General features: G+C 38.7%; 1 protein-coding gene across 1 annotated transcript in view; it reads right to left on the bottom strand.

The window, feature by feature from the left end:
- Positions 1–903: 903 nt before the first annotated feature.
- The window catches only part of NEK11 (NIMA related kinase 11), a 106367-nt gene continuing 82243 nt past the window's right edge, over positions 904–25027 (bottom strand). The window contains exons 15-16 of the mRNA XM_062567861.1: positions 20453–20549; positions 904–2196 (exon numbers count right to left, since the gene is read on the bottom strand). Coding sequence (XP_062423845.1) covers positions 1992–2196; positions 20453–20549 — 302 coding nt within the window. The 3' untranslated portion in view covers positions 904–1991. The remainder of the gene's footprint in view (positions 2197–20452; positions 20550–25027) is intronic.

The following is a 25027-nucleotide window of genomic DNA, read 5'->3' as shown; positions in this document are numbered from 1 at the left end:
TTTAAAGGTTGCCCTTTAATGATTTCCCAAGTGCTTGACTTCTCTAGGGAGCTTGATCCCTTTCTATGAACTTGTTTTTCTTGCAGGTCACAGAAAAAAGGTCTGATGAGGTGTTTCGCATTAATAAAAAGTGATTGCTTGCTTACAGAGGCTGTTTTTGAGGTTGTTGTGATAAATCAGTCTGGATCACAGCCAGAGATAAGTACAGCGGTCAAGACTGTATCTCTCTGACTTTATTCTCGCCAGATGTAAGTTACTGTTTGACTTGCCAACATTTTAGTGCCTACAGACTCCAAGCACTCCTCCTACACTTTGCTCTTTGGGTACTTTGATTTTTAAATAGTCTTAAACTAAGGCATGTGTAAAAAGCATGGAAGCAAGTACCCAGACCCAACACTGAGAGGGATGGGGAGTCTAAGTACATGAAGAAATAGCAGGAAAGAGACTTAATCCTGACGGAGAATCTGTGCTCAAAGCTGCCTCTCCACCTGTGGCATCTGAACATACAAGGGAAAAAACACTTCAGGGTGGAATTCAGCCTCCACTCTTCTATGCCCTGTATTCCCAATAGAAGCTGAAGTCAGACATACTGGAATCTCCTCTTAGTGTGAAGTGGAAGCACCATAACGCCTTTTCTTTCTTTGCTGGGCACGTTCTTTGCTTTTGCAAATTGCTTTTGCAATTTGTGTTGATGCTGAGCAACATTAAGCTGACTTTACTTACCCCCTTTGGGTCTCTTAAAGCATGTCACAAAGACGGATCAATACCACTGCTTAATTTATAGTCAGTCAGTTCCTGTATCCTTAGCTGTAAATAACTTGCCCCAAATCAAACAATTGCTATTTGTGATATTAACGTGACCTTTTTATCGTTTATTTAATTCTGCACCTGAGTACGGTCAGAGTTGCAGTGTACAGTGCAGCACAAGAGTAGGAAACATAAGGATTAAGATGGCTAGATGACTAAAATGAATTTGGCTTACAATTCACTTGAGAATCCTCTACAGATAGTACCATTTTGTTTTGCTTTAGTGCTTTTCACAGATAGATGAAGGAGTTCAGAATACAGGGAAAAAAGAAAGAAAGGGTAGAAGAAAAACATCAGGTATATGATCAGAGCATGAGATACATTCGAAATCCACAAAAGTATGATGCATATAAGGAGTTGAGCATAAATACTAGGATAAAACATTAACAATATCTGTGCACAAGCCAAAAGATCAGTTTATTATTTCAACCAAATTTGATCTAAAACTGTCAGAAGTCACAAGGATTCTCAGTTACCACAGTCAGCTATAGCTCAGGCCTTACGTCTCTATCTCTGCACACACACACACATGCACATGCGCACACGTGCATGCATACCTGGCCTAACATCTTTCTGTCTCTGTGCATATACATGCACAGTTCTGTACACGTATGTATGCATACACATACATAAATTATATGTGTGTGTATGTATTTTCACAGTTCCTTTGAAAGTCACACAGACAATCAATAATAACAACACAATTCTGGCTGAGTGGTCATATCTATACATGTATGTTCAAGGGTAAGTCTGCTACAGTACAAAAGGTGTGTGCTTGAATGTCATAAAAAACAGCTACTGTTACCACACGAATCAAGAGCACCTGGGTTCAAATCCTGCACCGTTCCTAGAAGAGGCAACTTTACCAATGACTTCTGTGAGTGCAGCGCTGAAACCTGGCCAAGACCTGAAAGAATACCTTCCTTTTTGCCCCAGGTGGTGAAAAAAGGATACTGATAACTGTGAAGTCTCTCCTCCAGTGTCACAAATTTTTGCAACCTTACCCTCGTAGCCTTAGAGCATGTACTCATCTCTCACTGCACAGCCGGGAATATCAGAAATTACTTGCACATCTAGCTACTTCTGTTACCTTCAGTGGCAAAGTATTTGTTTGCTGGCCTGAAGAAGGTAGCTCAGCAATTTCACTTACATTTTCAGCACTGCCTGTTACTGACACGTTTTTTTTATGATTGAAGGTGTGCTTCTGAAGCCTGTAGCTGTTCCTCAAAGTAGAGAAGCTGATCCACTTCGAAGCAGTCACTTGCTCTAGAGACCACTTTCTCCAGGCTCCTCCTGACCTCGTCCTCACTGGCCTTCTGCTGTCTAGCTTGCTTGAGATAGCTGTACACTTGCTCAAATACTTCCTCTCCCAGTTTCTGAATGGCAGATCTATGGATAAATGTTACAGAAAGGTCAAGTAACAGCTAATTCTCATTATGTATTAAAACATAGAAAAGCTGGTAAAATGTTGTAGCTAACTTTAATTAAAATTATATTGACTAAACAAGACTGACTAAACAAGAAACTAAAATTTCCTACGGAATTTATCTGCTGTTATTAGTAATACGAAGTAACAGTCCAGGAGTGAAAACTTGGTCACAGTGAAGTCATAGCAAGTCCGACGTTGTCATCGTTGTGGAGGTTGTGGAGTCTGCTTCTCTGGAGATATTCAAAACCCACCTGGACACAATCTGTGATTCTGTGATTGTTACTATCAAAACTTCCTTTTTTTTTTTTTTTTTTTTTTTTTTTTTTGACTTAATGCTTTATCTACTATAGATAGCAGCTATATCTATATATGCAGATATACTGCTATATCTACAGCAAGCTCAGTGTGCATGTGCATATTATCGTCTCAGTTTCATCAGAGAAAAAACAAACATCAGGCAGCAGTGCAGCAGTGGCATTTTATGAGAACAAACACATTTCCTAATTCATTTTTTATTTTGGCTCCTATCAAATAGCAAGGAAACTGTTTTACAAGATCAGCGTGAGCTAACTGACACTTTTTTCTTTTCCTGCAGCACTACCCTTTTATCGGGAGACATATCTGTATGTCAGTGATAAAGAATACACTTGCAGGAAGTTAATGTCAATTTATAACAAAGATCCAATTGAAAACTGCAAGATAATGAACAGACATTTTTCTAAAAAAACAAACTTCTTTAAATTCATAGGTCACAAGCCACATATAACACAAACTATTCAACTCAGTGATGAGTTGATGAGTTCACAATATTTTGATGAAAATATTGAAGTAATTTTCTCCTTCAGCATAACAGAAACTCTAGGTACCTGCTCTGCATATATCTGTCAAAGGAATTCAGTTCACCTCTGTGTTTAAACAAAATTGCTTTGTCACATACAGAAAAAAAAACCCAAATTTTCTTCTCTCTTCCTCCTTGAACTCAACAGAGCCCATCCATACAATATCCACTGCAGGACTGGACCACCACCCCAGTGGCACCAAGCAGCAGAGGTTGCTGATAAATATGCTGTGCACTGCTACACAGTCCTAGTAGGATATCCACCCAGGAGAATTTGAAGCAATTAGTGAGATAATTTGAGATGGGGGGGACGGCTCCTTAAGTGCAATCTGTCAAGGACGTTCACAGAACAGGGTATGGGAGCGGGTAGCTGTGACTGTGCAACACCCCACTGTAGCGCTGATGCACACAAGAGGCCTGTAGCTCTCTATGCAGCCTCATCCTTGTCATTTTTTTTCACTGATATATATATTTTTAATAGAGTAGTTGAGATTTGATTTTCTTCTAGAGTCAAAGTTGCGTGTTTCAGGGGTAATGATGCCTTTTACTTAGCCAAAAAGTGAGCTGGACTAATTGGGGTCACCTTGCAGGAACTTCAGCAATTTGCTTTAAAAATTGCCTTATTTTGTTCAGGTAAGTTTGTGTTAGGCACACCTTTCCTCACAGTAGCATTTTGCTAGGATTTTAAAAGTATTTGCATAGGACAACTATTCCTTTTCTAAGAAATCCGTTGTGGCATGGACACTTCTTCAGTAAAGCTTCTTAGCATACGTGAACAAAGTTTCTCTGACAAATTATTCTTCCATACTGAAGTTTATTCAAACTAATAGTATTTGATGGTCTAACTTTTTTTCTCAAGCATTTCATATATTGTATCTCTAGTTAGTAAAGATATTTGATACCATGAGGCTTTACTTGGTGGAAATTCTCTTAATTAGGAAAAAAGGAGTTACTAGCCTGAAGTGACAGGATCTCACATATGTTGAATCTGTGAATACTATATTCAAAACTATACCGTACTATAACTGTAGTATACTCCACTACTGTAGTATACTATACTACTGTACTATAACTGCACTATATAACTATATTCAAAAATTTCAGCCTGAATTTTTGTGCTTGTGTTCCTCTTCCAATGAGTCTCTATCACATGCCATTTTCCATGACTTAGACCATGGCAAACGGAGAGGCCGGACCTCAGCATTGTCCGAGGATGGGAACCACCTCGCTTACCACCAGAGCAGTGAGCTGCCTATCACCAACATGGGGGCTAGCGTGCCTTTAGAGTATTTGTCATCTCATAGGTATACCTATACTGTCTCTCACAGGGGGCTTTGAGCTGCTCTCTACCTCTGCGCACAGCATGCTTGCAAGTGTGGCTTCAGCCATGAGCAGAGTGCATCTTCAAGCATGCACAGGAGCCGCCCTTGTAGCCATGGGCTAGTGTGACCCAACGCCAGCCCGCGCGTGGCCACCAGGGCAGAAGGGAGCCACAACGTGCTCTGTTCGCATGGCTGTGGTGGAGACTGCTTGTTCAGAGCTGTATAGAAACTCCCCAGTTTCACCTGGGAGAAGCATGACTTTATGTCTAACACAAAGGCAACGCCAACGGTTCAACCCCAATAGCATAATTTACCTAAAGAGACAGCTAGAGGGCAGGCTACCAGACATGAACAATAACATTATTACAGTGAGATTCCAGCTGCTACGTATTTAAATTCTCCCACTCTTAGAAAATTATTTGAAGAATTTTAGTTTACTGTTTCTTAAACTTTGTTCAGTATGAAGGCCTATGTTTTCCTCAGTAATGCAGAACAGCTTTATTAGCATATAAAAGATCCCTGAAGAACGCTATCATGTATAGTAGGAGCTACAGCTTGTGCAGACTGACTATACATCTAAACAGTTTTCTACCTGAGGGATATTCTGGATGACTGTTCTGATCTTACCAGGAGGAAATACCTTCTCCTCACACACCATCTGTTGTCACTGCTTTTTTGTGCAGAGCGTTCATGCCCACTTCTGAGCCACCCTTCGGCTATACATTACATCCTCCTGCTAGTTTCTGACACAGAGATGGATGAAGAAATTGCAGCAGAGAAAGATGAAACCCCATATAAGAAGACACAGGGCCAAGCTGGAATCTCTACAGAGCCAGACCTGATTCAGTCCTGCTTCTTGAAACGAGAAACAGCTTTTTTTCTACCAATGTTGCTGTTTAGGGGAAAAATAAAACTTTTGGAAGTGATTAATTCTCAGACACAGACAACCACAGAAAGTTAAATGGGGATGTCTATGGCAAATAATGTAAATTTCTTCACAAAACTTCTTTAGATATACCAGAGCATTTATCTCCAAGGGTTAAAAATAAATACATGAGAAGCTATTGTGGAGTCACTGCTACTTTATCAATGCTGTTACTGACTTCTCTGTCCCTCTTCAACAAGTATATTTAATGTGCTGACAGTCTTATCTATTTAAAGATGCAAAATAAAGTAAACACAAGCCTCAGGAGTATTGCTTGTGCTAATAACTGTGACCCATAGACTTGAATCTTCTCTGTTTAGCTTGACAGAGCGTGCAAATTAGCTTATTGTATAATAGCTGATACAATAGAATTAGGCAGTAAGTGCTCACAGGCTGAAAATAAAGGGATAGGTGACAAAAATTATAACCTCTGCTTTTATGAAAGAAGACATCATTTGGATGTTCCATTTGGACTCTAGAGTTACATTAATATAGAGAATATATTTCCTGGGATGGGGAGCGAGATGTGAGATCTAAGCTAGTAAATGCCAAATAGACTTTACTGTGTGACCTTTTTATTACATTGATTAAAAAAGAAAGAAGGAAAGAAAGAATGAAAGGAAGAATGAAAGAAAAAGAAAGAAAAAGAAAGAGAAAGAAAGAAACGAAGAAAAAAAAAGAAAGAGAGAGAGAGAAAGAAAGAAAGGAAGTCAGTCTAACTTCTGAATGCACTTTGAAAACAAGTCCGGAGCCCCTCCTTACAATCTATTTGGCAATATGTGTTCTGATTATGTGGCATTCACTCTCTTTGTGTTATCTTATACCTCACTCGCCTGTAAACTCATTCTTTTCCCCCAGAAATAAGCCATCACCTCTTTTTTAGCCCAGATCGCACAAGCAGGGGGGATACCTGACATCTGGGATACTTCACTACATAGGCCAGATCTCCATTCTGTATCTCGTAAGCTGATTTCACTATGCTGAAATCAAAGGAGCTATGTCAGTGCCTACCATCCAAGGGGCTGGTCCAAGATAATATACACTAGCATACTAAAACAGGGTATCTCAAATTATTCTTGTGAAAATGGATAAGTGACAGGCAACTTGTGGTGGGAGAACACTATGTTACAAACGCTTGGACATACAAGGGGTGTTAGGTATGTAATGCCTTGCTGCCACTAGAGCACTGTGACTCCTCACTTTTAGGCATCTTGTTGATGTAATGAAATTTGCAGCTCTGTGGCTGAGCCCTAAGCTCCCTGTACAATGCATGGGCAGATGCCCCAGAAAGGCATCCACCCAAAACAACAGCCTGCTGTAAATGAAAAGGAGCAGATCCTAAATCTGACATCTGTCTGGCTTTAGCAAAGTGGGGAAACACATCTGTACACTCAGGACTTGCAGCAATTCCACATGACCAAATAGGTACCACTTCTCTCCTTTTATCCCAGGGTCACTGGTTACAGCTAGAAATCTGAGCAGGATTCAGACCCACATCTCCCACAGCAGTGCCATCATCACCAGTTGCACTGGGGCACAAAGGACTTTCCTCAACCTGCATATTGATTTGTATAAAAACATCCTAGATGTATCAGCCCAGAAAAGACTAAGCAAGCAGGGAGGGTAACTCTAGACAGACTGAGGACTAAGGACAGCATTAGAGACCTGTGCAAATGTTGTTTGCATCAGAGGAATAATTCAAGATTTTTATCCCCATATAGAATTCTATAAGCAGTCCTTGGAGCAGAGACTGAAGTCCAGGTTACCACATGTATGCAAGGGCCTACTTTGCTTGCTTTCTCGCAGCAAAGTGCAGCAAATTGAGCAGTGAGCCCCATTCCCCTGTTTCTTCTGTCTGCACTGGGGACCAGGACAGCCCCAATGCTCCAGGCAGAGCAGGGAACAGGGCTGGGACTTTCCATAGCCTGAATGAGGGCTCTGGTCACCAACCTAACAGCTATGCAGCACATACTGCCAGTCCCAGCACTGTCGTCCATGGTAGCTGCAGTTTGAAATAAAATACCTTTTGCTGTCAGTTTTTGTGCAGCACACAATCCATGCCTTGGGACTATTAACTGGAACAAGCCCCAAAGGCCTTATTGGCATGAAGAAGTGACTTACACTAGAGTCTATCAAAGCTAAGGTATTTCTGAGCATGTCAGAAGCACTATGAACACCAGCAAAATCACTGGCATTTACCATTTTGACTCACTGTCAGTACTAGAGGGGAGTTATAGAAACTTTGAGAACAGCAATTTTATACTGAAGGCATCTAACTGCATCTAAAAAAGTTCCAAGGCGTTGAGTGACTTTTGGCCCAAATGAATTTATCAGGATATCTGGTGATTTGCAGCTGATTTCCTACACATCAGTGCAAAATTACTAAAACTTGACAACATAATAGCTTTGTGTTCTCAGCTGGCTGAAGAAGTTATAAACCTCTCCCTAGGTGAACAAAGAATTTGCTGTTGGCTTGTGGGTCTTTATTTTGACGGTACTGCTACTAGCTGTCTATTAGCATTTCCTTTCCGGCCTGGAGATCAATCACAATACGCCTGCCTTTATGCAGCACTGACAAAGCTGCAAAACCAGACTGAGTTTGAACTCCTCGGTGGGTGTTAGCAGCTGGGTTAATATCACTCAGCGGCTTGTCACTGCCTGCCTCGAAGGATAACTATGACACAGATCAGCAGCTAAGGGGGCTTCAGCGCCTCACTTTCAAATGTCATTCGGCATGATAGCAACCATCACTTAAAACCATTCTGTTTTCCCTAACCCACTTCCAAAGTTAAGGTGCACTTTCTGCTCACAAATAAGAGTTTTCACTAGTGCCTGTAGGGAGGTGCTGGGTGGTTCATCCCAGGGAGGGGAGAGAGGCTCTGCAGCTGCACCGGCTCTACACACGTCACAACGGAGCCCACCACAATAACATCGCAGAAGTGCCTCTGGTTCAGATACCAACAGCAACGTCTCCCTCTGCCATATCAGACAACAAACACACCGCTCGTAAGTCAACCACAGAAAACTCAAAATACTAACGTTACTTGAGGCATCCTCAATACAAGTCATAAAATAAAGGAAGCTTCCTGGGCATGTGATATCCATTCAAGTGGGCATTCAAGTGTGTTTTTTTTTCCTTCTGGATGCGCCAGGCAGCCCCAATGAGCATACTGTAAATAGGTGTGATTAGGGCTCACAAGGCACAGAAGCAGGTACAGGGATCGCTGAGACAGGGGCAGCCAGCTGCCGAGCCACCCCACGCAGCAGGAGCATGGGGAGGCGCTTCTGGGCTGCACCTGTGACCACTTCTGGCTCTGGCACGGACCTGGGCTGAGATCCCCTAAAGCCGATTGGTATGCCTTTCTTTTTTCTTTTTTCTTTTTTCTTTTTTTCTTTTTTTCTTTTTTTTTCCTTTTTTCTTTTTTTTTCTTTTTTCTTTTTCCTTTTTCCTTTTTTCTTTTTTTTTCTTTTTTTTCTTTTTTCTTTTTTCTTCCCCCCCCCCAGAAAGGCATTAAATATTGACTTAATATTGCTAAGTGATGAAAAATCTGTCACTTTTTTGGGTGAAGCTATTATTCAGGTTTCTCTCTGAGTACTTTCTGAAAAATTGTTTCTCCTGAAATCAACTTTGATGCTGTTTCAGATCGTAGCTGGGGTTAAAGAAGTCCTCCTCTGGGCCAAAGAACAAATGGACGCAAGAAGTTTTGAGTATGTTTTCCATCCTTTTCTTAGGTGCATGCAATACCTCTCTAGCCTGTCTTAGACAAAATTCCAAATCTCCAGTGTTATTTGAAAAAATAAAAAGCTGTAAGAAGAGCTTGCAACATCTAAAGAAGCAATAATTTAAACACACTTGGCTAAATTCTGTTCTCCCTAACTCAGGTATATCTCCATGTAGTCCTACAGTATTACTTAGGATTCTCATCAATAAATCCAGCTAAGATTTGTTCCTAGAATAAACCTAATATTTCTCTACAAAATAGTGGCAATGCCACTTTGCAGCTCAGCAGTAGTAGCATGAATCTTAGTGAAAAAAGAAATTGTTGCATTTATCTCCTGAAATGCTTCTTTAAAAAAGCATTAGGAAATTACATATCTTTGATCTAATACAAAATACTGTTTTCTAGCTGAACCAGAAAAACGTAGACTATCTGCTACAGCATCTCATGGTTCAGTAAACAGGTTCATCTCAATTACCACGCAAAAGGTCCATTTTCCTTCAAGCTACCTTCCTGTCATTCAGAATGTTGCCATTACTGACTAAGAGCCTTTACAGCTTCTTTGAAACTTGAAATGAACTGCTCTGGGTTCTTCTGCAGCAAAGCTTGTCTGTGGCTCTATAAAGACCCTCTGAGATCTGCTAAGGGGAGCATGTTATAAGGTCATGATTCATTCTTTGGAAACTTCTTTCTAAAGGTAGGGTAATACCTTTCTAGTTCTGACATCTTTTCAATCCTGGGAATCTGAAAAGTATAGCAAAGTCTAAAAAAAAAGAGTACCCCCCAAAAAAACAAAAACAAAAACCAGAAAGGAAATGGAAAGAAATATTATATAAAAGCTAGAGAAATAAAACCTGAATTGTTAAGATCGGCCCCTATCTTCACCTTCAAGCCTTGGTGGACTTTGATTTTCATTACATTACTGCTGAACAGAAATTTCTTCATTTGAAGAAACAACAATAATTTTCATAATTCATCCTTAATTACTTCATGATTCCTGAATTAAAGTACCTTAATTTGATTGCAAACAAAAATCTCTGATGTCCTACTTGAAAGACCTGCAGTATCTAAAGCATATTCAGAACACGTTTTCCCATGAGCTAAGAAGGATCTTATTATATAAAATTTTAGACACACAGCTGAAGAAATATCAATAATATTCTCCATGCATTTCATTTTCTGAGATAAATGAATTTGTAAAATAGTAATTGAAGCTGACATCTGCTCTTGGAAGCATCATGAATTGGAATTTAAAGTAGTTAGTTGAGTACTAACTACTGAAACTACGATACAGCTTGTGAAAAGAGGCAATGGCTTTTTCCTTTGGGCTTAATATACAATACCAAAGGCAAAAACGCCATGTAACTTGCCCCACCACTTTATTTAGAGCTAAGCACTAAAACTCTCCATGAAATATGAATGTTTCTTTTGAGTCAGCAAGTGGAATAATATTGTAAATCCTTCATTTGGGGATAAAACATCCCTTCGGGGAGAAACTGGTAGTAACTATGGGCCAAATCCTCATTGCTCTAAATAGATTCCCTGGCCTGTTGTGGAAGGTAGCAGGAGTTTCAGCAAAGCACTTCCCTCCCTCCGCATTACCCCTTTCCCACACAACAAAACACAACACAGCAAGACATGGTGCCTTACATTGCCCTGAAACAGAAAAGGATTTGATTTTTCAGTGAAACAAGAAGCAAAAGAAGTGAATTTATGATGAATAAAGAATTTTTCTGTGAGTCTTTTCAAACTGTTTCAACAGTCTCCAGTTTCCCTGCCTCTCTTTCCTCACCAAACTCGCTGTTTTTCACGGATAAATTCACAAAACTTAGCAGCTGAGTCAAACCTGAATTTTGCACTTCCGAAGCTCTTCCTGTACTAACAAACCCACTGCTGACACTAAGAACAAGAAAGAAAGTCTGCATATATAGAGCTCTTCTCCCGGAGATTCTACAGCAAATAGATTATAAGGACTAATATTTGGCCAACAAACATATATTATTCCTACTTTTTAAATGTACTTTTAATATGACCCCTAGGCCTAGCACAGATCGAGTATTTATTTTTCAAAAGTTAATATCAATAAAAGGAGTTAATTAAAGAAGGAAAGTGATTTTATCAACTGATGAAATATATTATATTTCAGTGGTATACCTGCAAATGTGAGAGCAATTCTGACCTAGTTTCAGAGGTGCAGTAATACTGCAGTAGTATAATAACACTGTATTATAGGCAATAGATATACCTGCAGCACAAAAGATTGATTTTTAACTTGTTACCATTAGTTTTCTTTTTAATGTTATTTTTTTGATGTAGATTTGAAACAACAGACTAAATCTAGCAGCCCCGTGACAAATTTTACTATTAAATTACAGTCAGCATTTATGTCCTTCAAGAGTCTTATCTGAGACACTTGTAGACTGATCTTTTGGCAAAAGTAATACAGTTAGTGCCAAAAAGAATTATGTGGAATATATTTCCACAGGTGGGAGTCTCTTCATATACAGTCTGAGATAAGCTAGTCATGGGTAAAATTATTCTAAAGAACATCCTGTTTTTCACCAGTGTCACGGCATGCAAAGAGTTCCTAGAGAAATCATCATTCTAACTCATTCAGCATCACTGAACCACATCAAGCAAAAATTCAAGGCACATTTAACAGATCCCTCATCCAATTTACTTTGTTTATTAATGCATTTGTTTTGAACACGGATGTGTCTAAAGAGCAGCACTATGCACAGCTGCTTCTTGAATCTGTACATTCAATAATACATTAGTTATCTCTGAAGAATCAATAATTATACACAGTTCTCACAAGAAAATGTTAGATAGGCGAATAACTGCAGTATCTTTTATCCAGCTGTATGGGAATTCAGGGTTAATGCTGATTTTCTTTTATATGCCTGGATTTCTGTGGGATTCTCCTGATTTAGGGCCTCACACCAAAATGAGAATCAAAAAACTAAATATTCATCAGTCAGAGAAAGGAAAAGACATGCAGATTTATGCATTTCAGTGAAACAATTATAATACTGAACGTACATAATATTTTGGTCCACGGGAGCAGTCTGTCGCTATATTGCACTGAAAGCTAGTTAGAAAGTTTTTTAGTGATGTAAAATAACCCACTTCTGAGTTACAAGTATGCCAGTCCTGTCAAAAGGCTGTTAACACAGCAAAGCATATCAGTGGAGGGATTTATGGAATTAGCTGGTACAGAGTTGGACAAGTAACAAGGACACTGCAAGCCCTACAGTAATTTGCTGATGAAACTTTCAGCTAGGCTTGCCTATAATGCAGCAGTAGAAGGAAATAATGCAGCACCCAAATGGTGATTATGCTAAACAATCTCACAAGGTTACCATAAAAGTAATAATACTTTTAAGTAAACCTACTGAAAAAAAACTTTAAAAGTTAAAGAAAATGTCTGCTGTGGATCTTAAGATGCTCAATTATGATAAGTATATAAGCACATATATACTTATATATACATATACATAAAAAATATATTGACGTATACATAAATGACTGTGTGTGTAATGTTACCGTACAACAATTTGGGCTAAATTGATGTTTACATCCAGAGAAAGGAGCCTGAATGTAGATGGATTAAGTCTACAATTATTTTCAAGTCCCTTTCCACATTTGTAGCACTGTAAAAAGTTCATAACACAAAAAAGAATTAAGTCTAATACATGTTCTGGCAGTGCCATGTTACGTTTACTACCTGGAGAGTAGAAAAAGCAACTAACTACGAAGCATAGACCTATGACACTCAAAAACGCCTAGAAGAATTTATGCATTCAGCGCTCTCTGGCTCTCCTTCAAAACAAGACAAGATTACAGACCTATTTAGGCATTTCAGAGGCAGATTGTGGCTGCTCCTTTTGGAACGACTGGAAACATGTTGTTTCCGCTCTTCTAGTCTCTGCTTCACAAAGGATGGTTTGCAAATTGCCCAGGTCTCTAGCATCTTACCCCATAAACTTCTTTTTACCTATACCAGCTCTGCATTGCTCATATCCTTCCACATAGGAAATATGTGGTTTACACCTCAATGACTTACATATAGATAAGAAAGAAATCACTTTATGATGATTTAGAAAAAAAAATGGGGAAGGAAAGAAGGAAAAGGACTGATTTTTCTTTTGTGTAAGTACAGTATTATAGTCGCAAGCAGATGAAGACAAAAGCAATGCAGCAAACAGTAGACGTTCGTAGTCCTGGCTGAGGTTTAGTGAATGCCATTTGTGTACAAGCTGCCTACAGTACTTCCAAGTACGTCTGTAAACCTTTCAAGGTCAGAATGCTACATCTAGTAAGCCCTGGCGTGATACTTTAAGTGGTACTGTATTGAAAACAGACGATATAATTAATTAGTGTTGTGTGAAAGCTTTCTCACATTTGCGAAACTGTTGGCAAAATCAAGAAGCTTGAAAACTGAATAGCTCAATCTATGTATTATGTATGCGCAGCATGAAAAACTGGGGAAATGGTGCTTTTTGTGCAAAACAAAAAGATGAGTTAGTCAATTTCTTTTAATGTTTTGAGCGTTTTGGGCCACTTGACATTTTAAAATGAGTGAGTCTATACTCATAATTATTTGTGTTTTGCTAATGGAATACAATTTTCAAACTGGATAAAAACTGTCTAGCATTAAAGTAATTATGACATTAGTCTCCACTTTAAACAGAAAAATCTTCAAACATTCAGGATAATGAAATAGCTCATGGATCTTTGACATGCTGCTCAGTAAACAAACTGAAAAAGGCTGACTTTCCTTTAAATGTTTAAGTAAATTCACAAAATCTTGTGCTTTCTTTTAGAGGCTGGATCTGAGGCTCAAGAAATGTGCAGAATGAGCACCAGGATGAGCACCCCAAGAAAATACATCAAAGCTTTATCACACCCTTTTGTATATTAGTTAATGGAAATGCTTACTCTTACTACTAAGTTTGGTCTCTATTTGTTTCAAAGTTCATCACTTTTTGACAAGAACTGCTGCTATGACGGCACTGGAAGGTGCCATTCCCTTTCTATCCACAGAAGCAAGACAGAAAGGAGCAGTATAAACAAGTCACAACCTGCAAGAACATGTAAGTGCAGGCAAAAGTGGAATGGGTGGACACCCAGCCTAACTTCATACACTTATCTTAGTTGGCTACTGCGTTAGGCACTGGCAAGAGACGAACAAAATTTCTGTCACAGGGAAATTCAGAACAGCAGCCTCACACATATGTTCTTCACTGTCCTGTGTCTTTCCATATAATAAGTCCACAGAAGATAGCAGGCACCTAGGAAATGTTCCTGAAACTAGTGTGAATATCCTCCTGTACAGCTATTCTGTTCAATGTCTGATTAAGTCAGGCAGCTGAATATTTAAGTAACTTTGCTGAACTGGAGTTTTAATCCTTGGCACCTCTACTATGACAACAAATGTCACAACTTACCATCAACATTTGTGGCCAATTTTATACTGAGGTATAGCAAATGACCTAATACTGATTTAATGTAGGCTACATGGCTGAGAACTTCATGCTGCAGACCACTTCAGAGAAACTCGTAGTTGTGTCCTATATTACAGATTGGTGGAAAATTCCAAGAGAGTGTTTGGTTAGGTCTGCCTGGGACTTCAATATGTAATTCCATTTTCCAAAATCATCAAGCTGGAGCAATATATAAACACTGTTTCAAAAGGGAGCAAACAAACAAAAAAACTTAATAAAACACACTGTTCTCTTCAAATATCTTCCAGTAGCAGCTGTTCAATCCCTACATCACTCATAGCTGGCAGAGTAGTACATTAAGATCTATTTAATCAATACATGCCTGTCTAACTAATTATGGTTCACTTACTTGCAGCTTCCACTGAGCTCAGGCATACGGGAGAGCCAGCACACTTCCTACTTCAGCCCCTTCTCCTTCCCAACAGAATACACCTCCAGGGAAAACTATGAAAACCTGTCTAGAATAATGAGAGAGACCCTAAAGCTGAACAATCACTAAAATTGAAAGCAAATAGCTGTAATATTCTGGGCACATGGGATGAAAACAGTTTTAAAGATGCCATCATTTCAAACTCAGAAGTGCAGAACTTTTCTCTCTTTATGGAAAGGAAAGAGAAATTCTACTTGCAAGTGTGAAAGTCAAGGTTTATTAATTCTGTTGCCATTGCTCTGAATGTGACTCTGCATAGAGGAGGATGGCTGTGTAACTAATATCTTGTCTTAGGCCACCAGTACTTGCAAGAGTAATGTCCTCTATTTGACTCCCAGAATCAGCGGTAGCTCAGGAAGTGACTATAAATTTCCTCAAAAAATATCTGAGAGGAGACATATACTCCTCATGCATAAGTCTTGACCCCTCTACGAAGACAGTCACTGGGAATCAAAGGTATTAGTGATATTTTGTATAGAAGTCTAAGAGCCAACTAGCTTTTCTGCATTTGTTGCCTTTGGTCTTCACCTAAAGCTGCTCTCAGGGATGTCAATAACAAAATCAGTTTCAGTAGGAGCAGAGCTGTCCCTTAGGAAAGTCCACCCAACATCTATTCAAAGCACTAAATCAAATAATCATTTTCTTTACTGCGGTACTTCCAGGATGAGCAGAAATAAATGTACAGAAATTTTCCTCTACTTTAGGCATTTCAGGAATGCTTAAGACTATCTGGTGCTCACTCAATCACTTCAGTATGACCTTTCTTTCTGAATTTTTAAGATAAATAGTACATTTGATGCGAATGTCACAAATACAAGAAGCATATATGCATACTGCTCATGAATCTAAACCCATAATGTTACAAGCATTCACAGGATCAGAATAAAAATACCACCAAATGCCTTTTCTCCATGACTTCTGAAAGACCATTTTACATACACTCAGCAGGTGATGATGAAGTCTTTTGCCTGATCATGGTATGCTGCTGTGTGTAAGACTGCAGGGACTGACTAAGAGGTACTTACTGCTGTGCTGAAGGATTTTAATTTATCTAAAATTGGGGTCATAAAAGTCTTTTCCTTTTTCTGGTATACATTTTATTGAATTTTAAATTGCATATTAAAGTTCACTGCTATTAAACTGACTCATTGTGTGTATTCATGGATACCTCCAGGATATGAAAGGAGCACAAACACTCTGTACTAACAGTTTTTTCCTTCTTTCTAATGTTTCTAATTCTTTGGATATTTTCAGGACAGAAAAAAACAAGATAAAAATTCTGCTCCATAGATGTTTGATTATTTTAACATCAGCCTTAATCTGTAAAATGCAAATCCTTATTTTACAAACAAACTCCAAGAAAAAAAGATTTTTGACTACAATTCTGAGGAAGTTACAAGGGGAATAATATCCCCACTCACTGGAATGAAGTGATCTGGAGTGAAGATTCACAACTGGAATGCAAACACTACATAATATAGAGAGGTGTAATAGCAAATATATCCTTTTGTAAATAGTAAATATAGCCATTTTTCCTACAAATTTCTGCACACACATATCTTACTTCCCACCCTTCTCTTTTCTATATTAGAATATGAACCCCTGTACTGACTTGAGATGTCAAGCGTGCATCGTAAGCCTTTCCATAGGCTCATGGTACTTGTGTGCTTCTGCAGGGCACTTCACTGTGAGGTGCCAGCTGAGGTGGTCTTACATTTGGAAAGAAGGACACATAATAGGATACAGTAATGTGAAAAGAAGCAGAATAACTTTTTCAGCTAGAGAGCTAAAAATTTTTGTTCTGCCCCATTTGTTGTGGATTTTGACATCTTTCATTGCTTAGAACGTCGCACATGCCAAGTTATTCCAGAATGGGAATCATAAAGCAAACGAGAGGGGCCAGGACAGAAAACAGTAACACATGAGTCCTTCTGCTTCCTGCATCTAATGTGTTCTTTAGCCTAAAAAACCCAGGCTGAGGAATATGAATCATGGAACTGTGATTTATATATTTGGCTGACTTCCCATTACAATATATAAGGCTGGGAGAAGGAATAAGAAAAGCTTGGATAACCTTTGCAAGGTTAATCTCAAGAAATGGAGATATTTTTTATCTATGCTGCAGAAGATCCTAGTATTGAAATTGTTAGCACTGAAGTAGAAATTTTTGCTGAGAGAATGGACTCCACTTGAATGATAAAGTAAAATCCCTGGTGCCACAAGCTTCATAACGAATACCGATACCTAGTACAACAAACTCGAAATTGTTGTCACTGGAATAGATTATTTTATTAAGACCATTACTGAAGGAGGACAGGGATTCCAAATGCTGGAACAGGAATGCAAGGGGGATTGGAAAGCAGATGTTTGTGAAAGTATTCTGGGACTATACTGAAGGAAGCTTGTGACTGATTCATAAACAGTATCAGGCTCTCTATGGTTTAAGACCTGAGCAATTTTTATTTAAAATAGATGGAGTCAAAGGATTCCTACCTACCATATTTGAGGGCATCAGTGGCTTCCTTCGACATCCCTGTAAAGACTCTTAGCACAACTTCCTGCCACTCTCTCCTATGAATATACGTATAAAGCCATGCACAAGAATGCAGCAGAAGCTACTGAAATTGGCACTCTGATAAACAGCAAGTCTACGCACTGTCATAGAAAACATTCAGGGCAACACACTGCAATGACTCCAAGCAATGAGCACATGTGAATGTGCTGCTACAGTTGCTTGCAAGTATGCATGTGTCGATTAAGAACAACTAGAAGGCCCTTTTCTGCAGTGAGACCCTGTGTTCGTTTTAAGTAGATCTCCCATTTTATCAGAGCTAATGAGAGACTTTCCTTCATTAATGTTATTTGCAATGTGTATATCCCTACTTTCTGGGCAATTTCTGAGTCTCCCTCACCAGTTATCCCTGTTAATATCTAATAATGGCATCGTCACAAAATTTTATACTTCTGCTTCCATAGTGACCTGCCACCTAGACAGATTGCACTGCACTTTCATATTGTCTCCACCATTCTTCTTTTCTGTTTCAAGAACTCCTGCAACTCATTTTCTATAAGACAAATGAAAATGCATTTTCTCTTTTATTAGAAGTTGTCAACCAGAAGACCCCATCATAAGTCTATGACTTCTCAAGTAAAACTGAATAGCACGTATCTAAATTATATTAAGCTTGTCCAAGCAGCACTGCTGTGCAGATGAGGTATGATGCATGATGTGAAGTTTACTGAAGGATGAACAGAACAGCTGATGCTTCATGCATCATTTTGCAGTTAGATGCACTCCCTTCTCCCCACTGACAACTCCCCTAACCATGTTCTCAGCATACAGTCTGCCCGTACAGGAATTTGCAGGGATCTCTTCGTGTATGTGTGGTTGTGTACCATGCTCACTCGCTTGTTTCTTAACACCCTAATTTCTAAGAAATTAGCACACTGTCTCACCTTAACATATTCAGAAAATGGCAAGGCCATAGTATATTTAGGAGAAAGGGCTTTAAACTGAGTAGACATTTTGATGGACGTCTTTAACTAGTTATAGTAAGTGACAAAATTAGGTCTGTACACTTACCTACCAAAAAACATCAAAAACAAACAACCCCCCCAAACCCCTTTATTTTGCTCTTAATTAATATAACTTAAAAATGGTTCATGGGGGTGGTCTGCTGGATGTTCTCAAGATGGCAGTTGGGTCAGCCTGTTGGCCTACAGATGCCGTTAGTTTGCTTTCAGGAGTTAAGTAACTAGGAAAATGTTCCAGAATTGAGAGGTCTAATGTGTGTTACATGCAAGTTATTTCAGATAACCAGGCTTTAGTTAACATACGTCTGTTTTATAAACTATTCTGGGGTGTGTCATTTCCAAAGGATCATATAGCATTTCAACTTTTTCAGCTTTTACACGCCATTAGCTGCCTATCCTACAAAGTTCAAAGGTCTCTGAGCAGATCAAAGCCACCAAATTGTGAAAACAGACAAACAGCAATGAAAAATAGAATCTGGAAGAAGCCAGTAGTTTAATACCTCAGCCCTAAAGCAATGACCATGAAGTTCAAAGGCTGAGACACAGCAACATCTTCAGGAACAAGAATAAGGAACTCAAGGAATGAAGTTATGTATTTTCTTTCCAGGCCTCCTATACATACTCCTATATATTCTGTAACTTGGAACAACCCAAATGTTTAACAGTTTTCAGTGCAGATTTATCTCATTACTATGAGAATGCAATGTGAAGGTTGTAAGATCAGTAGGCGTTTTGTCTAAACAACCTCATCTTGCATTCAGTCTGCAAACCATGACACGTTTTTTGATTTTGAAAAGTGTTTTCCATGAAAATGGAATGGAAAGTAATATGATTGGCAGGCTGGAAACCTGCTGACTGGTTTCACAACACGGGCCAAGTCCTGAAGTGAAATCCTAAGAGCTGTTGTGTCTTGATGTATCATAAAACAGAATAGCTTCTATCTGAACAAAATCTGATCAAAAATTTCTCTTGGATATCCAGCCCATTTTGTACTCCAAACTGTTTCAAGAAGTGAACAGTGTCAATGCCCTTGTGGTTGGGTTCATTTTCTTTAGGGGATTCACTTAAATAGCTAATAGCACTAATTGTTTGTTTTTATTATTTGTGTTCCAATAACACCTGCCATACCTTTGGCCCTGTGCACACACAAGACAAAACTTACCTTTTCTAAAACTGCTTACAATCTAAGATCAGCTGAAATGGTGCAACACTGTAAAGATCTGAGTTCAGAAATAATACTAATGATGCTATCATCACGAGTACCAGAGGAGTACCTAAGTAAGGGTAAAATAAATCTTTGAAGGCAAGAAGTTACTAACAACTTATTGGAAGAAGCTCAAAATACCTTAACCAGTAAATATGCTACAAAGGAAGTACAAGTCTTTGCTGTACTAACAGAGTCAAATCTTTATTAATAAAGCAGGGGTTTCATCAAAGCAATTAGACACTGAGTTTCAAAGGGAACTGCAGAGGTAACTTCTTTTTTCTTATTTGAAAATCCCAGCCAACTGCAATAATGTTTGTGTTTAGTCAGCTTATCATCACAGGAAACAAGTCCTCTAGCCTCTTGTGCCAGCCAAATGTGGGAAAGGGAGAGAACATGATGGGAACATCAACATATATGCAGTTGACTCAGGGGTATGTGTTGAGCTGACAAAGAAGGAGAAATTCAGAATTTACCAGACAGCTGTGAAGACAAACTAGACACTGGAAAGGATGACAGTGATGGTACACATCACAAGAAAACATTCAAAAGTGACCCCCAGCCTTCACTCTTGCTTGGGGTAAGTAGGCATCCAGTTGGCAATGAATACTTTGGGATCCACTTCTTTTTGTTTGGGGGAATTTTTTGGGTGAGGAAACATGTTTTGCTGTGTTCTGCTGCTGTTCAAAACCATCCTCTTTATCATGATACCGGTAACATATAAACACACTACTTACTCCCTGATGCGTTTCAGCTTGGTCCCAGCCATAGTGCTGTTGAGAGCTCTGAATCCCTGGGGCACTTCAGGAGCCTCTCTGGTGATGGTCCCAGAGCCTACAAATCAATGCACAGACACATAACCTTGTTCACCTTCATCTCCTGAGAACTACTGCAGAGCCAAGGGCAGTCAGAAGGAGGACGACTATTCCCATTTCTCACAAGGTAATGCCACATTAATTAAAGATGAATCAGATTATTAAATCCAAATTAAGGGTAACTCCTTTCTGAATGCCAGGTAGCTTAAACAAATCACAATTGTGGCAACAATTTTCCTTCAATGTCTTGTACAGGGAATTACATTATAACAGAAAGAATCCACATGAGAACGTGTTGAGGCATACAAATACTAAAAAAAGGAAAACTTTCTTAGACAATATTTATTTTCCTCTGATGTTCTTGCACTTATTTATAAGAACAAGAGCCTTCTTTCTAACAGGCAAATCTCTTCCTTAGCTTGATCATACTGTAAATTTTCAGTATTTTATATGAAATATCAATTTCCCTTTCAGATGATGGGATTCTTTATATATATATATATATATATATATATAAAGGATATAAAAATATACATATGAATATATACACACAGACATACACACATATCATGGAGTATTGAGATATTTAATAACCTAATTTAATAACCTTATTTAATAACCACAGAGTTCTGTGGTATCCACTCACAGGAATATAGAACTACAGAATAATAAAGGACTACCAGGGATGGTAACTCAAATATCCTGCTATTTTATATGGTAAACATGTCACACAAGCCCCTTCATAACCGGGTAAAACTGCAGGTTCAAATTTATAATTGATTTATCTATTTATTGCCCCTGCCACTCCTATTGGAAAACAACTCCAAAGCCTTACTGTGATCAGCCCTCCTGATTTCCAGAAAAAATTTACTCATTGGCCAGTTTGTGCTCATTTTTCTCCTGTGCCAAAATTCCCCTTCGGCTTACTCAGCTCTTCCCTTTCCTTTTGCACACTCCTTCCATTTATTTAAAATCAGAAATAAAGATCCCTTCAGCTTTCTTTGTGCTAAGCCAAACAAAGCAGTTATTTTAGTTTCCTCTTGCAAAATATTCAGCGTTAGGAGTTTGCTTCCCAAACAAGGAGCATATCCACCCTGATAGATCTGCACCCTGGGCAAACGTGTGGGCAGTTGCAGACAGAGCCCAAGCTCCGAGCAGACACAAGAAGGTGCTGCACAGGCTATGGACACAACAAAAGTCACACAGACACGTTAGTGAAATGCCTAGGCTAAATGCACACACTCTCCCCTCCTAGCAGGGGTTTTTAGCTTGGACTCAGCTTGGACCGCAAGCTGGATTTTAGCTTGGATTGCATTAACATCGATCACATACAGCCCGAGGGAGCTCGCACCTACCACGAGCAGTACAGACACCAGCAGAAAGTAGTCAATGCTTCCCTTGAATCCATAATCATGCCTTTTCCAGGACTCTAGCTCATGTATCTTACCTGATTACAGATCCTCATCATATAAGCAAGAAATACTGGCATTAAAGCTTTTGGTCGTGAATAGCTCATAGTAAGCGTTTGCAGGACTGAGACCTTTGCAAGTACAAGTAGAAAGCAGAGGCGGAGAGAGATCACAAAAGAAATGGTTTCCTGACTCTGCTGTCTGGCTACAGACAAACAATTTGACTTTTTAAAACATTTTCATAACTTAAATAGCTAACACCTAATAGCTAACAGTTATTTGATGCCTCAATTTTACCATATAATCGAGGTATAGTTAATGTAGTTCAAAAGATGGAAAATGGAAAGCTCAGTTCTTAGCAGCAATCAGTAACTTTCACCCACTGATGAAGAAAAAAATGCCTAATCATTTACTCTACCACTACCCACACATATCCATACATTTTAATTTGGACTCTGTAAACATTCAATTACTTTAATAGTGTTAGAGTAGTCAACTACCCATGGAGGAAGCCCTGAGGAAACTTCAAGTGCTGTGTACAGCCATGGTCATGACTTGTTAGATCCTCCTTGAATTGGCATAGAATTAATGTCCAGATGTGCAGCTTTGGGCTTTGATTTCATTGTTAGATTTAAAAAGTAATAAAAAAAATGATGCCCTGACCACTTGTGTTTCAGAAAAAACATAATCTTTATATCTTTTTAGGACAGAGTATGTTTAACTACAGGCCTCAGTTGAGTTCTCGTTCACTATTACTACAGGGTATATCATGTGGTAAGAGCTTAGCATAATCTTTCTGCTTAGTGGGCTCAATCTGTTTATTGCTACAATATTTTATCTCTTCCTCCTCTGACATTTCATTATTAAAGACATCCTTCCTATTTTTCTGGGATTCCATGCTAAATAATTCTTCCTTTGCAGTCCCTCTACATTTGCAACTGGCCAAGCCAAACTTATTCTCTAAACACGAACTAATACCTCCCTCCTAAATATGATCTTCTGGGTACTATGAAGCAGCTGCAAGGAATATAGATTGTAGGATGCTACAGAGGTGTGGCTAGACATAACAAATGAGTCCTCACTGAAAACTGCTAAGTCTTTCACACTGTTGCTATGACAAGCACAGAAAAATTTTTACTGAGGCGATCTCTAGCCTTTCTTAGAAAAGGCACTGTTTCTTAGAAGCAGTTACTTGATTAATAATGTACTTTGCATCCAACCTTGGGCAGTTTACCTACCCATCCATCAGCACAGAACAAGTAACTGTGCTACTTAGAAAAGTGGCCAAATAGCTATTTGCATTTTTAATGCAATATATCACCCTTGATTCATTAAACAGAATCAGAAAAACTAATGAAACCACTGATTTTTCAAAACCAAATATTGACCACTTTCAAAGAGTATTTCAAAGGTGAATACTCTCCCAGCATCTAGTCCAATATAGTGGAGGTCAAGAGAGGGCAAAATGGCAACAGATCTTCACCCTCCTAAGTCATGAAACACCAATTTTAAGGCTATTATTGCATCCTTCGCACTTTGTCAAAGGGGAGAAAGATTAAAATAAAACACAAATCCTGTAATCCCGTAAAAACACAAATCCTCTGGTTTGCATTGATTCACACAGGTACTTACATTTAAAAAGGATGATTGTGATTAGCTCATGAGATTTCTTATATATTATGTCCCAAAGGACTTGTTATCAACATTTCAGCTAACAGCCCAATAGTTTGTGATAGTCATCTGTTACGTCCCTTGGTAAGTTATTATCTGTTGTGCAGCTATTATGTTCACTGAGTAACAGACCACTTCTTTCTTTGGTCAGCTTTCCCTTCTACATATGAGATCCTACTATGCCTTCTTCTACAAAATTAAAAAAATCCTTAGAATCAGATATATTCCTGAGTCTATATTCATAAAAAGAGGTGAAATAGCCCCTAATCTTCTCTCTTTTTAAGCTAAACAGATTAAATTGCAAAGCCAGTTTTTCAATACCTTTTTTTTCATTTCCCAGTTCTTTCCTGAGATCTTCTCAATTTTGCAAATTGTGTCAGCAGAGATAATCTTAACTCACTTCAAATTTGCTCCACAAGGAGCTGCATAGCCGGCCCAAAATGCACGTTGCACCACACCGAAGTGCTGGTATTCACCGTCACTCAGTGAGAACTCATTGGGAAAAAGCTCAACTACTTCAAAGAACACCAGGCTTTTAGCCCTCACCACTGAGTTTTTACACTAATGAAATGTCACCTGTGGAAAAATAATGTATACTTGTTGCTTCCTCTGTACCATAGCCCTTGCTAGCACAATGATGCTGTGTAGAGAAATACAGTCCTGGTGCAAGAGCAGGGGCCTTAGGAAGTGGGGACACAGCTGAGGCGTAGAGGACTACGCGCATGGGACAGCAAGTCTCTAAACTCATGATAAATACATATGTCATACGAAAACTGTAAGAAGCTAAAGTCAAGTGGATGTTTAGCCTTATGAATTTCACAGAGAGTACCAGGCAACCATCAAATAATTCAGAAAAAAAATCATGGGAGAAAGGGCCAAGAATAAGTACTGAGTTCCATATTCAATTACTTGGGTTTTGGTCGCTGAAAGATGAAAGTAAGTGTAATAGCATGAGTTTTTCCAGTATATTTTTAAATGTTCTTTACAACTGTGCCTAGCAATTAGTCCATGAAGGTTGCACTTTAAATGACCTCCCCCCTTTTAACTTCAGTGAAGTGTTCGTTCGTGAGTCACAAATATGAAACACAGAAATCTGTAATACAGATATGTGTTATAGAAAAGATGCATCACAAAGAACAAAAAGTATAAGTTTTTTTTCTGTATATTTTAAAGATTTCCCTCGAACAATGCAACTGAAATCTCTTTCTGAATCATAAATGGAAATTTTTATATGAAGAATAAGCAAGCTGTTAGGTTCTCACCTCTTTTCTTTATGATACAAGTATTCTTCTTGGTTCCTAAACATGATGCTTCTAGATTTAAATCCTGACTTAAAACACAAAAAAAAGACTCCTTTTATAAGGCTCTTCTGATTAAGATACATGCTAATAAGATGGGAAATACATTAAGTTTAACT

The sequence above is a fragment of the Rhea pennata genome, chromosome 2 (assembly GCF_028389875.1).
Source record: "Rhea pennata isolate bPtePen1 chromosome 2, bPtePen1.pri, whole genome shotgun sequence".
NCBI classification, from domain to species: domain Eukaryota; kingdom Metazoa; phylum Chordata; class Aves; order Rheiformes; family Rheidae; genus Rhea; species Rhea pennata.
This window is presented reverse-complemented; position numbering and strand designations above follow the sequence as displayed.